This window comes from Poecilia mexicana, unplaced genomic scaffold (assembly GCF_051168715.1).
Source record: "Poecilia mexicana isolate PSO_F unplaced genomic scaffold, ASM5116871v1 scaffold_9, whole genome shotgun sequence".
NCBI classification, from domain to species: domain Eukaryota; kingdom Metazoa; phylum Chordata; class Actinopteri; order Cyprinodontiformes; family Poeciliidae; genus Poecilia; species Poecilia mexicana.
In genome coordinates, this window is record NW_028263378.1 from 3,083,275 (window position 1) to 3,099,360 (window position 16,086).

Sequence of the window (16,086 nt, forward strand, 5' to 3'; positions counted from 1 at the left end):
TTCTGAAATGGAGTGTTAGTTTTATATATGATGCATATGAAGCTGACGCAGCTCTAAACTCCTCTAAACTCTCCTAGGGCTGCAACTAACAATTAGTTGATAAATCTGATTAAAAAACTTCCCATTCTACAAATGTTTCATTTAACCACTTAGCCTTTTTTATACAATATTAGAAAAACATTAACAGATGCAAATAAAAAAATAATTAAATTCCTGTTTAAATAACAAAAATAAGTATTTTACTCCCTAAAATGACATAGCGTTCCTTTAGTGAATGACTGATCAGTTGTTGCAGCTAAGAAATATTTCTAACACCAACATGCTGATCTGGTGATAATTTTTGGGATTAACAGATTAATAAATTTCGCTTAATATGAGATGTTTGTTTGTTTAAGACAATTTGAACCAAGTGAATGTAAAAGTGCCACTTGATGAATTAGAAGTGGAATATATTAGGTTTTGTTTTATCTTAAATGCAAATTTATATTTTACAGTTTTATTTAAATATGTTGTTCTTTCAGACTCTTTATAGTCCAGCAAATGATAAATCAATTACAAAATTAGTTGATAATTATTTTAATGATTGACTCGTAGCGATTAATCAGATTAATCGTTTCAGTCCTAATTACAGTTCATTCATGACTTAAAACTGGGGCAAAAATTGTTTCACAAACATCCAGGTGGGTTGGGAAATGCCGTTTCACTTCTTAAAATAATCTGAATTATAATTTTAGTTTTTTAAGGTTATCCTTGTCTTGTATTAAATTTGTTTGTTGATCTAAAAGGAGAGCAAACACTTTTTCACTGTGTTGTTTAAACTTTTGTGTTTTAAGATAAGAAATAAGAGAAAAACTCTATAACATTTGTTAGTTTAATCCCTGACATTTTCCAGAAAATTTGCTAGAAAAATCTGAGAAATTTTTACATTAAACTCAAAACTGTTTCAGAAAAAACAAGGCAATTTGTTTGAAAATCAGAAAGTCCTTTTTTTTTTTTTTTTTTTTTTTTTAGAAAATTTCTGAGACTCTCCTCAAAATTTCAGATTTTTTCAGGCAAATTTTTAACTTATCAAAATAAAAATTGTCCTTGTTGTTTCTTGAGAATTTCTTAAATTAATCTCAAAATGTTTATTTATTTCTATCTACAGAGATTCTTATATGATGTCAAAAGTTTCAGAGTTAGTTGATTCAAGATGCTACAAAAATGAAAATGCATCAAGGAATATCCAGTAAAAAATGTTTCCCTGCATCTTCTGGTTCCGTATGAAACTAATTTGACCAACTGGGCTCTAATAAGAGTCCCACACAAACGCTGTCATTTGCAGTTCAGCACTCAAAACTCACTGTATTTCTCGTCACTCAAATCCAAATTAATTTAGTATATTTTCTCTGTCGAATCACGACTTTCCCGTTCTGATTTTCTAGAGTGAAAAGCTGAAAAGACTGCACCAAACTGGCACCACTGTTACCGTTGTCCTGGTTGGAAAACAGCCTACTTGCGCTGGAAACCGTTTTCCCAATGTCGGCCAGGGAGCGGAGGTTGGACTTCTTGGTCTGGTGGCGGTGTTTCCGTAGCAACGTGTACATCACCTTGTCCTTCAGGTCTGCTTTCAGCTGGCCAATCTCTATCTGGTTGTCAGTGATCATCTCTGAAAGCAAACAACTGTTGCGTCAAATCTTAGTTTAGATTTTGTTGCAATGCAGAAAACATTCATATTATTTTTACATTTTATGTAATGAAATTGTCCGTCCAAAACCCATTTTTCTAATAAATTGTTGAATGAATAGACATACGAGCTCAACTACAGAGATATTTACTGTTTTTATTCTGTTATTTAAGTTATTCAACCATCAGGGTGCTAGGTAACGGGGCTGGGCTCGGCTGGGGTTGCTAGGTAACGGGGCTGGGCTCGGCTGGGGTTGCTAGGTAACAGGGCTGGGCTCATCTGGGGTTGCTAGGTAACGGGGCTGGGCTCATCTGGGGTTGCTAGGTAACGGGGCTGGGGTCGTCTGGGGTTGCTAGGTAGTGGGGCTGGGGTCGTCTGGGGTTGCTAGGTAACGGGGCTGGGGTCGGCTGGGGTTGCTAGGTAACAGGGCTGGGCTCAGCTGGGGTTGCTAGGTAGTGGGGCTGGGGTCGTCTGGGGTTGGTAGGTAACAGGGCTGGGCTCGGCTGGGGTTGCTAGGTAGCGGGGCTGGGGTCGGCTGGGGTTGCTAGGTAACGAGGCTGGGCTCGGCTGGGGTTGCTAGGTAACGGGGCTGGGCTCGGCTGGGGTTGCTAGGTAACAGGGCTGGGCTCGGCTGGGGTTGCTAGGTAGTGGGGCTGGGGTCGGCTGGGGTTGCTAGATAACGGGGCTGGGGTCATCTGGGGTTGCTAGGTAACAGGGCTGGGCTCGGCTGGGGTTGCTAGGTAGCGGGGCTGGGGTCGGCTGGGGTTGCTAGGTAACGAGGCTGGGCTCGGCTGGGGTTGCTAGGTAACGGGGCTGGGCTCGGCTGGGGTTGCTAGGTAACAGGGCTGGGCTCGGCTGGGGTTGCTAGGTAGTGGGGCTGGGGTTGGCTGGGGTTGCTAGGTAACGGGGCTGGGCTCGGCTGGGGTTGCTAGGTAACAGCACAATGCCATTTCAAACACAGGAGGTTTTTGAAATGGCACATATAAGTACACCTGCAAGTAACTGAATATAAGTAACTGCTCCGTATTTACCTCATAAATATACATAATGTGCTCTGCTAGCATCCTGTTTCATAATATATGAAGCAGCAAAAGTTCTCCAGCTGCTAACATGTTTAATGCAAACCCTGAATTTCACAATGCAGTCGAAACGCCGATCCAAACTGTAGTAGAAAGGATCTTCATACTTGTAAAAACTCAATTAGCGACTCCAGGAGTGAAATGTTCCCGTTTAAGAGTCTTGCTGGCAGGATATGGTTCAATCTTAAGGTCTGAACTATTTTTAAAAAGATCAGAAGCCTCAAAGCGGACAGAAGCCAGCCTCGGGGAAACTCTCTTCCTGCGGACGGTTAGTACAGTTAATGGCCCATCAGTCAAAGCGCCGGTTCTTTTCGGGCTGCGCGGTCAATTACATCACATTAATCAGTCTGAGTGGGAGCTCTTCCTTCGTGCAGACCAACACAGAGACGTCATAATCTCAGTGCAACTGGAGACAATGAACTGCCCTTAGACTGGGGAAGTTTTAGAGCCACCATTTTGATTTTGGAAACTACTTTCTGAGTCCAGCTAATGTGCAAACAAACCAAAGACACCTCAGACTCAGACTACAGCACACTGCAGGAACATGATGACCTTTATCAGGCTTTGCAGCGCGGCTCCACGGGTCACATGATCAATTTACTCACCAACAACCTGAGGGAGAGTGGACGCCTCCAACTCCAGCATGATGGTGCCTTTCTCTATGCAGGTGCGCAGCTCCAGCAGGCTGTGCAAGGACAGCGTCGCCACGTGGGGTTTACTCCAGCGCTCACCTCCTTTCTCCACCTTTTCCTCAAACTTTATCCACCTGCACAGACAGCAAAGCAGAAAATAAGGAGTCCAATAAATGGAAACACATAAAACTGATTCAGATTACTATATAAAATAAAAAATTACAAGATTATGGATGGTCTTTATAGGGCTTTTAAGATGTCTTCTGCAGAGGTCATAACAGAAATGAGCTGTGTTTACTTTGCAAAAAATAAAAATACAATTTCACAATTTCTGTGTTTCAATTAAATAAGAAATGCAATTAAAATCGCATGTGCATATGATTATTTACGCGATAAATCGTTAAAAAACACTTTGTGCCATCATTTTCCTACCACTTCCTGTCGTATTCTTTGTCTTTTCCACTAGTAGTAACATCCTGTTGTTGATCACATGACTTGTGATGAGAAAAAAAAAATTCCATTGCAGTTTTGCAAAAAACGCTAATTTCAATACAGCCTCATCCTAGTGCAAAAACTTTTTAGAGAAAAAGTTTTCTTCTTTTTTTTACAGCATGTTTCGATTTTAGCCAATTAAATTTTGTAATTTCAATTTGTACATCTTTATGGCCAATAAAAACGCAGCTAGTGATATTTTACATCGTTCTAGTGCCAAGCTGTTTTGCATGTTTGTAGCTTTAGAAGATCAGGCTCCAAGTCTGTAGATTTACCTCATTAATTAGTCTCAGTTTCATTCATTTAGAGTTTAGTTGCTGATTTACGCCACCATGGATATTAAATGGGAAATTATTTCTAATCATAAAAAATAAGAAAATTAAGAAAAATGATAAAGTTTGCACCAATTAGAAATAAGATTTCCATGTTTTAAATTAGAAGCTCTTATTGTCCTTTCTTCATTGTGTTTACTTTTTTAAATCAAGCCAGTCAGATAGATTCATAGATTTTTATTATTGTTTAAATCCAGCAGGGCTTTGATTTCTAAACCTCTCTGTATTTCTCCCTTTGTCCTTCTGCAGGGGCAGATAGATGGCAGACCGGGCTGGTTCTGAGGTTTTCATTGGGCCCGTTTGGCCGGGCTGGTTCTGAGGTTTTCACTCGGCCCATTTGGCTGCCAAACCTGCACTTGGCAGATGGACAACTGGACCCAACAGTGGTCTGGGTTTCTGTTCTCCAGTTGTCACCCAGTCCACACGCCGAGGGAGGCATTGCACAATATCTTCACTTCTTAATGAGTTTGCAGAATAATAAGTTTATATTAAATTACTCTGATTTTACAGGTGATTCTTGTAAGAATCCAAGCAGCAATAATGTGACACGTATCCCTGCTGATCAGAAAAGTCCCGTCTACCGAGCCACTAATCTATTTTATTTAACTAAGAGTTTAAATTCAGTCCAATTCAATTAAAATGGTCAAAATTGAAACATTTATATTGCTTTTAGTTTTTATTCACATTATTTCTGACAAATATTTTGTCCATTTATTGTGGTTTTAAAGGCTCACTGTTTTTAATTAAATTAAAATATGTTAATTTATGTTCAATTTGCAATTAATTAAACATCTATGGATTCAAATTCAGCTACAGGCTTTACTATTTGATCCTCGGTTTAATACAATGGAGGCAAATTACATCAGCAGCAATTCCTCATACTGAGCAAGCATGTGGGCACAGTGGAAAGAAACAACTCCCTGTGAACAGGAAGAACCCTCCAGCAGAGCCAGGCTCAACTGATGGGGCTTCAGAGGACAGGAAGAAAACACAGAAAAGAGGAGAAACCGAACGTCGTATTTATGCATTAATCTCGTTTAAGCTCCATTTTGCAGTTATAAATCACGCACTGCATCAGAATCAATTCATTTTCTAACTTATAAGGCATCAGAAATTTAATTTTTGGAATAATCTAGCTTTAAATTAGTATAAAACAATAGCTTCATCTTATTAAATGCATAAAATGTTAGGGCTGTAACTAACTACCATTTAAATAATAAATTATTCTATTAATTATTCTAATGATTAATTGATTAATCAGATAAAAAATGCTTTTTTTTAACCACTTATTATTTTATACCATAAGAGAACTACATTGAAAGATCCTTTTTTTAGATAAGAAAATAAACATTTTATTGCCTAAAATACCAAATGATACAATTAATTTGATGAATACTTGATTATTTGAAGCAAATGATGCATCTGCAGCCTAAAAACTACTGACATCAACGTGTGAAAGTGCTTAACAGGAGGACAATTTTCTTTGCAGAATCTGAACTTTGTGAAACTGAAGCTGCCACCTGAGAAGTTCTGAGTAAAACAGATTTACAGAGAAACTGATTTATTTTTTATCTTAAATGCAAAATGTAGATTTTTTGAGTCTGTCTACTCCAGTTAACGATTAATCACGATTATTTAAATAACAGATTAATCGTTTCAGCCCAATAAAATTTCCTGCAAAGTGCTTCTACAAACCATCCAGCCCAGAGCGATTTGAAACTTTTATCTGCAGGACACTTGGTCAGAGGTCAGGGTAACAAACGGCCTCATTTGGTGCCTGGAACAGCAGCCCAGGGATCCTGTTTCCTCTGAGACAGTTTCACTCATCCAGCGCTAATGATGCACAAACAATCATCCCTTCTACGTCTTATCACAATAATCTAACAGGTCACACAAAGGAAAGACCTAAAATTATATTTTTTTAAAGTAAAACTTACTCAAAACATTGCAAGGAGGATCTTTGATTATCTAGATGTCAGGAGCTGCAACTAATGATTATTTTGTGATGATTAATCGATTAGCTGGATTTAAAAAATGCCACAGATTTTTTATTTCATAAGTTGTTGTTTTTTTACATAATGTTAGCAATACAGTACAAGATGCAAATCATTTGTAGCAAAGGATGCATCTGCTGATAAAAATACTCCAAAGAGTTTTTGGACATAATTTGAACCAGGTGGAGATAAAACTGCTACCTGAGGAGTTCTGGGTGAAACATATTTACAGAAAATGAAGGATTTTCATCTTAAATGCAAAATTTATATTTTTTTTATGAAGTTTTGTCTTAATATCTGGATTGATTGTGTTGCTCTTTTAGCTAATTACCACTTTCAAAGTCTGTATGCTCCAGTTAAAGATTATTTGATTATTAAGTTAGTGACTGATTCTTTCAATCGATTAATCATGATTAATCAAATTTATGATTTGTTCAATTAATCACAATTAATCACATTTAATTGATTACTGAATTAGTTGACGGTTACTTAAAGAATCGATTAATCACAATTAAAGAATCGATTAATCACGATTAACTGAATTAATCGTTTCAGCTCTGAAGTCATTGGGGAAGGCAGTGACACTCACACCTGGGGCAGATGTTCCTACCTGGCCGTCTCCTTCCACTCCATCTCCTGCCCGTCCACCTCCAGCAGCTCGTCCAGCTCGGTGAAGAGCTGCGGGGGCGCCGGGCCGTCATCGTCCTCCCCTAAGATGAATCGGATCCTCTCGGCTGCCGGCGAGACTGCGAGAGACGGAAAGATACTGCGGTTCACAGGCTGGCACTGGTTCCCGTTGGGCAGCGGTTTGGACTTCTCGCCCTCCGCTGGACTCTTCACCTCCGGCGGAGGTGGAAGAGGAGGAACTTTAACCTCCTCTGCATCCTCTTCCTTTTCCTCCTTCTCCTCTTGATTATTGTTTTTGGACATCTTTTAATATTTCAGTGACCCCCCCCAACCCGTTGCTCGCTGAGTCGGCAGAGATTGACACAAGCCCACCCGAGTCCCAGCGCAGCAGCTAGACCTTCATTAAAGCCCCTGGTGGAAGTGACAGCCGATCTCAGACGCCTTTGCACTTTGCAGAACAGGTAGGAGGGGGCCAATGGGTTTAGGGGTCCCCTCGGTGGCAGCGAGCCCCCGCTCCCTCCACGCCTCCCCTTCTCTGTTCGAACAGGCCTTCACTATTGGTCCTGCTGCCTTGGCAAGCGGCCGTGAAACCCTCATTAACAAATAGGAAATGCTGCACAAACTGGCCTATTCTCTGGCCGCGGCTTGCCTTCGCTCCCCTTTGTTTTTTCATTTGAATATTAAGAGTGTTACATAACACAAAGCGAAACACGGCTTCAGCAGGATTTATATACTTTTCAGTGCTTTTCAATGGATGTAAATAAACAACATGATCAGACATTGTTCCAACAAGTGCAAACTAAAATTAAAGTTTTAATGATGGACCACCAACAGTGGTTACATAAAAGCTCAGAGGGACGGGAGAAAACTGTACATACAGTCCAGTCAGCAGCTTGGAAACACTCGCCATGGGAACCATTCATTTGAACAGTTCTTTTTATGGAATAATATACAACATTAAGCTGCACTGACTGCTTTTCAATTGACCAACATGTTGGATTTTTGGTCATCAAAATGTAAGGTGTTTTCTTTATAACTTTCTAGTTTTCTGTTTTTATTAATTAAAGCGCCTTGCTGCTGAAATACGGGACACAAATAAACTTTGATTTGATTGATCAGTTCCTCCAGGATTTCACAAATGCTTTTTTATTGCAATCAAAATAACAGATTTTGTGATAATTAAACTCCATTAAACCTCTTTGTATTAATTTTTCTTCTAAATTTAGATTTTCAAAGACAGATTTTTCACACCAACATTTTTATCCTTGTAATAATTTAAAAAGCTTGACTTTTGTTACGCACCATATCGATCGCAGAATATAACTTGTCATCAAGTTAACTAAAAATAAAACTGCAGCTAAAATTTAAAAAGTAAATTTCATCTCATTTTGGTCTCAACTTGTCTGTTTTTTTTTTAAGGATAATTTTGTAATTCATTTCATTTATTGTTTCTGTTATTTTGTCTATTTATTTCAGATATTTAAAATGTCTTCCAGTTCCAATAAATGTTAATCAGAATTTAAATTTTATGGAGAATGTCTTCTTGCATTATTATGCTATTATCATTACATATGATTGAAAATGGTCTCACAATTATCAGTAACTTCTGGGGCGATTTATCGTCCAGTAAAATCCGTTACCGTGTCAAAGCAACAGATACAGAAACAAAAAACTGATGCTGACTCTACAGCCAATAATAAGCCATTCTCTTCCTTCACTTCAATTTACCCAAAAAGGAAAATCGTTTTGTGAAGATAATCCAAATTTTGAGTCCAACTACATACAAACATTTGATAGAAAAGATTCAATAAACAATGTGAGAAAACTCTGGTAGCTTTGATCTCTTCTCTAGGCAAAATAACCAGAGTTTCATAACTTAACTCTTAAATAAGGACATTTTGGTAGCGTTTAGATCCAGTGTTGACTGTTGAGCTAATTTATCCATTTGAAAGCGATGTGGACACATGTTTCCACGGTGCTGCATGACAGGACGTCTGCAGGTGATCTCCGGCTGGTTTCAGTCTCCTGTGAATCTGAGCACAGATGTGTGCACAAATTTCACATGGCCTCCTCTAAGTCAACAAAGCAACCGCAGTCAAACACCATCAAGTGCTGCTATGGCTTTGACTTACTTCAAATAATAAGATACAACTCAACTCAATCACTCGTATGTGCCAAATTATATCCAGAAAAAACATCTGGTGCTTGAATTTCTTTATAAGAATTTATATAACTCAAAAATGAAGCTGCCTTGCACTTCAGTGATGTGTCTGTACCAGGATCTCACTTAGATAGTAATTTTATTAAACACTGATGTGGACTGAAGCAAAAACAACAGACACCAGGAGCTGAAATTAGCAAAATGAGCTACAATTACGGTAAAAAGGCTGCACAGTTCCAGGGTTTCACACAAAAGAGTCACGTCAAGTTTGTTTGTAGCCCATTTCAGCAACAAGGCAGTTCAAAATGCTTTACATAATAAAAGATGGTCACCAATTATGAAATAACCAACAAACAAGACATTTTGTCAAACAAAATTGATCAATGTTCCAGTTGAATCAACTCTAAAAAGCCTTAATTTAAAGTTTCGGCTGCTTCCTGGAAGTTTGTTCCAGATTTGTGGTGCACAGAAGCTGAAAGCTGCTTCTCCATGTTTGGTTCTGGTTCTGCAGATTTAATGTAGATTTGAACCAGAAGGCCTGAGAGGTCAGGAAGGCCGAAGCAGCAACAGCAGATCTGTAATGTGTTGTGATGCTAAACCGTTCAGTGATTTATAAACTAACAGTATTTTTAAGGCAAACCTGTGAAGACGCTGCAGCTTTAATCAATGCAACTAAAGATAAACACATGGATGAGTTTCTCTAGATCTTACTGAGACATTAGTGCTTTAATTCTGGAAATGTTCTTCAGGTGACAGAAGGACGACTCTGTGACCGTCTTTATCTGAAGGTTCAGGTCTGATTTCATCACTACACCCAGATAAATCTGCCATTGGAATAAGCAGTTTAAAAAATAATAATAATTTAAGGAATTATTGCCTTAAAGCAAGCTCCTATATTGTGCTGAAAGTTACTTGTAAGTTAGTTTTGTTTTATTTCAAATGTACTAAGATATTTACACTAGAAACTAGACCAAAATTACTTGGTAAGATTTTGTTTTTGCAGTGTGGTTTGAGACAGATAATGTATGAAAAAAATCAAGTTCCTATGTCTTTTCCCTGTCCTTTAAAAAAACAACCAATCAGAGTGAGGAGGCGGGTCTTAGCGCTGTTAATCACGCCCTTTAAAACTCCTCTGTTGTTGCTAGCATAGCCTATAATGAATGCTCAGGCTAGTTAGCAATAATGCTGGATAAAAGTTTTTTTCTGTAAAAGTAAGTTGTTAGTACATTTAGCAATGAATACCTGAGATTGATTGACAGCACTAAGCCCCACCTCCTGGCTCTGATTGGTTGTTTTTGGTGCATTTCTTCAGACGGCAATAGTAGTTCAGGAAGGAGGAGGAAGATATCATTTTTTTCACAGGTTATCCATCTCATAATAAACTCTCACAACATGGTGAGAGTTTATTATGGAAAATATGGAAAAAACATTTTTTTTATATAAAAGTTGAATAATGTAATTAATAGTTTGAACAACCAAGCAAATAAATCAAATTTCAGCAAAAAATTGGAGTTAATCATCAAGAAATGAAGGTATGAAAGAACAAAAAATTTCTCCACAACATTTTGTGAATTTCTTAAAGAAAAACATCTTTCAGGATATCAAGTGAAGGCGGATAAAATGTGTCACTAAATCAGCATTTTGGGCCGATAGTAGACGAGGTGAAGGGTTGCACTTTTCCCCTCATTGTGCATTTCTGCAGCACATTAACAGCAGCAGGTAGAGGCCAGACAAACAGCTGAAAGATTACTGGGTGGAGGATAAACTGTCTGCACTTCGCTCCCTCACTCACACACATCAACACAAGCTGCACTAGCTTTAGCTCCAGCCACCTGTTTAATAACATCCCACAGGATATAATTAACACACATTCAGCTGACGGCCACATCTACAGAGACTTACCTCGATTACAGTAAACAGTTAAAACAGGATTTAAATACATATACGGTCAAAAGTGCATGGAGACTATAGCTGGCACTGCAGGGTGAGGGGGCACAGAGTTTACAGAGAGCAACGAGTGGAAATAAAACGGTAACGACGCATTTACTGAGTAACGTTTCCAGAAAATTTTAGCTTTATGAGTATTTTTACTTCTCTTTTACTTGAGTAACTTTTATTAAAGGGGCAGTATTGTGTTAAATTAACCTGTTTCAGCTTTACATCATGGTATGATGTGATTCCCTCATCAAAAACAAACCTGGACTTTTGCCTCGATTCTTTCATGCATGTTTGAGAAATCATTTAATCTCCATGGCAACCACTCAGCTGTGCAAAATGCCTGGGCGGCCCTAGCCCCACCTTCTAGGCGCAGCTCCTCCTCTAGACTGAAGTTTCTAGACCTCTGCTTGGAGCTTGCATGTTCTCCCTGTGCATGAGTGGGTTCTTCCTGGGTACTCTGGTTTCCTCCCACAGTCCAAAACATGGCTGGTGGGTCAACTGGTCTCTCTAAATTTGTCGTGTGAGGGACGACCTGTCTAGGGTGGTTGGATTTTTTTTTTAATTATTGAACTAATCATTACATTCTGTATTTAGATTCTGATTTTAAAATTTATTTATTTAGCAATAAACATGTATTTATTCAGATCTATATTTGCTTATTTACATAATTGTTTATTTGTGAAATTACACAATTTCCTTTTGAAAAACATTAATTTATTTTTTACTTGTAAACTTCCTTATGTAAACTTATTTATTTATTTGGTCATAATCATTTTTCATTTATTTTCAATTAAATTTTATGTTTCCTATATAAACTGATACATTTAGAACTCATCTTTGTTAGACATGTTTCCAATAAATAAATATTTTTATTATTCATTTTTGTTAAAATACTCACAATATACTTAAATATGCTAACAATATTTTTTCACTATTCATGTTTGTTAAACATGTCTCCAATAAAATTATACATATATATTTATATATATATATATATATATATATATTCATGGTATTAATTTTTTCATTGATCAATATTATCCTCCAGATGCTGCATGTCTGACTCCGTCAGCGTCGAGCCGAGCTGGGAACCAGCTCGTCTTGGCTGCTCTGTCCCACTCAGGCAGTTGCTAAGAGCGCTGTGGGCGGGTGGGAGAGGAAGGTGGGCACAGGGTTAGTCTGAAAGCAAAGAGGGCTGAGAGCAAGCACGAAAAGTACGGATGGAGATGAAAAATCCCCATCGTTCAAACGCAATTTCAAAGCGCTGTGCGCTCCAGCCAAGAGCCACCGGCGCACAAAGAGGACTTTGTCCCAGCAGCAAAGGCTCATGGGATACGAGACAGAGGAAGAATGCCTGCTGCCCGGCAGAAAGCTTAGTGAGAATGCCACGAAAGGCCCGTTCAGTCCCACTCTTGACATGCATCCTACACAAACAGCCAGCATCTCCTCTGATCTTTCTGAAAAACACGACAAAATATGAGCAGCAGGATCGAGTAGCATGTCCTCTATCCGCGGTAAAACATGCGACGGTAATCCCACTTACAGGGGAGCTGTACAGGAAATGCTCTCCATGCCACAGAGTCTGAGATTCAGTATGCAGGGCGGCCAGCACGCAGGCCGGGAACGGGGACCGGGCTGAATGCAGAATGTCACCCCAGGGGAGGTTCATTCAGGGCTCAGTATTTATACCCAGGACATCCAGTTCTGCCGTTTCATTAGGAAAACCCAGGCAGATGAAAACGTAACAAATACCAGCTGTTTGGAAAACAACCTGAAAAGAAATGAGCCCTGTGAACTCTGCAGGTACAAGCATACCTTAACAATATGTACGATATGTCTGCATCGGTATCGGCCCGATAAATAAAACCGGGCCGATACTAACACCCAATATTTATTTCCATCTTGTTAGAGTCTGCTTATGAATGTTTTTTTTTCCAAAGGTGTCAAAAAGGTAAAGAAATATGTATAATATCAGTAAAAATTGGTTATCAGCCATAACAGCAATCTGATATCAAATATCGGATGTCGGTATCAAATTATCACATTTTCCTTTCGGTGCGTCCCTGCTGTTTTCTTTATTCAGCATCACAAGATCTGTGATTAATAAACTTTTTATCTCTGGCTCCAAATCTTTTGAACATAGACATTGAGTGAGAGCTGATTTTTTCCCCCAAAAAGAAAACAAACATCAGACTAAGTTAAGATTATAACTCTGACGACTAAAAGGTCAAATTTGTAGTATGATGGGTAAAGAGGCGACATTATTGAGTAGAATTGCTTCAAGTAGTCAGTAAGTTTCATCCAACTCCAGTCCGATTGTCACATTCAAAAGCAGGAAGTGGACTACAAAGCAAAGCATTCTGGGTAAATACAACCAACCCAAACATGCTAACTAGCACTAGCAGCAGAAATGGCTCGTTGTCTTTACCAACGAGAAATCCTAAAATCTGACGCCACTCCATTTTGTTTATATTTTGAAAAAAAGTTGTGCTCAGTGTCTTCTAAAGAGGTTTTGGTGTCGTTTTCTTTAGAGGTCGTCGGCACAGCGCCCCCACAGGTGAGGAGGGGAACAGGTTTTTGAAAGAGTTTGATTTGTTTGACTCAGTACAGTGTGAGAGAGAACCACAGCAAATACAAATATAAACATAAACATAACAAATATTGCAATTTTGGTTCCTCATCAAACCTACTTTAGAAATTCAATGCAGTCATTTTTTAATAACAAAACGGTATTTTCCCCAACAGACGGTCCTGAGGAACACCAGATTTAATATTCAAACTGAGTAAAACGAAAAACAGAGTTTGACATGTGATTTATACATTCTTTCCTCCATAAAAATAAAACTATTTTATAAATATTTAATGATTTAGTTTTGTTTGGAAGCAGAAATGTTTATGAAAATTATGATATTTTCCACATATTTAAGTAGTTGATCTTCTATTATTTAATTTCCCTTTGGGATCAATAAAGTATTTTTGAATTTGAAATGAATTTTCAATATATTTTAACTAAATTATGAACCACATTAGTGGTTTTCAAAGTCCAGTCTGGAGAATATTCAAGGTTAACTCGTTTGCCTTTAAATGATCCTCAAACATATTCCAGATTAATGTGGGGTCATTTAAAATCTTAACTTTCCTACAGCCAGAAGAAAAACCCACATTTTCTGAGCTGACCTTAAAAATCCAGACATCTCAATCCCAACAATCCAACCTGGACATAAAAAGTTTGATCTGAAATGGGGGGTAAATAATCTGACTTTGGGAAAATTAAACCCTTTCCAGACTCAGCACAAGTATCTAAGCAATCTCTGTAATCCAGTTTGAGGGAACATTTGATCCTGGTAGAAAAAAGATGGGATTGAAACAGAACATGCTCATCAAAACGAGGAGGGGTCAAATAGCTGCACGGACACACAGCTGACCCTGCAGTGTCCATCTGACTAAACAAGAGGATTTGCATCCAGACAGAAACTTCCCTTCAGGCTTTATGTTTCCCAGGGAGAGGAAGATGGAGGGAACACCAGCAGGACATAAGGTGGACCGCGTGCCGCTGCGTTTGCTGCCTGCATGGCAGATTGCTGCAAAGAGCAGAGGCTGCATCCAGCAAAAGTTACAGATTTTACATTTTTACCTCCAATAAAACCCAAAACCTAAATGAAAGAAAATTTTAAATGTTAAAATTCGACCTGCTGAGCCACATTTAGTCAGAAACGTTACTGTATTTACTGTAGTTCTTATGCAAAAGACCAAAACATTTGAGCATAATTGTGAAGTGATTTTATGATTTTACCTAATTTTATGAATAAATAACTGAAAAGTGCGGTGTGCATTTGTATGAACTCCCCTGAGTTGATGCTTTGTAGAAATACCTGTGGTTGTAATAATAATCAAAACCTTTGGGACACATGCAGAAATATTGGAAAACAGAATAAAACAGATCATCCATCGCCAAACTTATTTTTACATATCTAAAAATGTCTAATATATCTGAAATTTACATTTTACTCAATTCTAATAAAACACTAAGAAATTGTCCTGTTTGACTCTGATTTAAGTGTAATTTCTGGAGGTCCAGTGTAAAAGAAACAAATGCCTAATGTGCATGAGGAGAACATGCAGAAATGCTGCACTTATCTTCTTCAATGCACTGTTAGTGCTTTAAACTTGGACATAACTGGATGTTAAAACCTGCAATAACAAATGCAGGTTTTAGCTTTTTTTCAGTTTTTCTATGGAATAACTGCAACAAATTTCCATAACAGAGCAATAATAAAAATATTTTCTTACCTCTATTTCTCTTGGAAACTATGAACTTGTTTGTATCACCCTACAGTTGAAGATGTATCCACATCCTTTATGCTAAATGTTATGCTTTTATTTATTTTAAACTCTAAAAATAAACATTTAATGTTCATTATTTCAAATTCCCTGTATATATTTAACAAAAATGATCATTTAAATTTTTTAAAAGTTTGTTTTCAAATATAAATAGTGTTTCTCTAAAATAACAAGTAAAAAGCACAGTAAAGTAAAAACTTTTTCAAAAAGTTAACAGAGTAAATGTAGTTTCCATCCATCTCAGCTCACATCATCGCTGAGTAAAAATTCAGGAAAGTTACCAGTGAGCTCAAACATCTGTGGTCAGACCAGCAGCAGTCCATTACATAAGACCGCATGCAAAAGTCTGTTTACATAATAAAACAAATGAACAATTTGGTTTTTCCCGGCGCTGTTTGTTGTGGTTTTTCACGATGCATTTCATGAATGCTTTCATTTCATGGCGGTTTTTACGACAGCCGCTACGTTTTTATTTTTTGTTCCACCAACGCCAGCAGGCCTGTTGACTGCTAACAGAACGTCAGAGACCCACAGCCTCAGGCCAACATTGTCGCCTCTTCCATGAATGGATGATTAATATTATTGTTGTCAACAAACCGGCGTGTTGTGGGTTGGTAGTCCTTGCTCAGCAGTCTGACTTCAAATAAAGGTTTTTTAGGAATTAAACATGACTCCGCTATTCGTCTTTAACACAAACGTACTTCAGTGATGCAAAGGTCTGGACTTTGACTGGGCCGTTATAACAAATGAATAGATGTTAATCAATTGCATTCTAAGTATTTGCAGCTTTGAACTGATTTTCTTCAGCTTGAAGGTGAAACTCC

At 38.1% G+C, this 16,086-nt stretch overlaps 1 protein-coding gene across 5 annotated transcripts in view; it reads right to left on the minus strand.

Moving 5' to 3' along the window:
• The window catches only part of slc4a4a (solute carrier family 4 member 4a), a 61,415-nt gene that overhangs the window by 29,264 nt on the left and 16,065 nt on the right, over positions 1–16,086 (minus strand). For 3 of the 5 annotated variants that reach the window (XM_088008621.1, XM_014989930.2, XM_088008620.1), the window contains 3 exons: positions 6,806–6,941; positions 3,351–3,511; positions 1,469–1,648 (listed from right to left, as the gene is read on the minus strand). In XM_088008621.1, the coding sequence (XP_087864747.1) occupies positions 1,469–1,648; positions 3,351–3,511; positions 6,806–6,941 (477 nt within the window). Of the gene's footprint in view, positions 1–1,459; positions 1,649–3,350; positions 3,512–6,805; positions 6,942–16,086 lie in introns of all 5 variants that reach the window. The other 2 variants (XM_014989931.2, XM_088008622.1) reach the window with 2 other exon arrangements.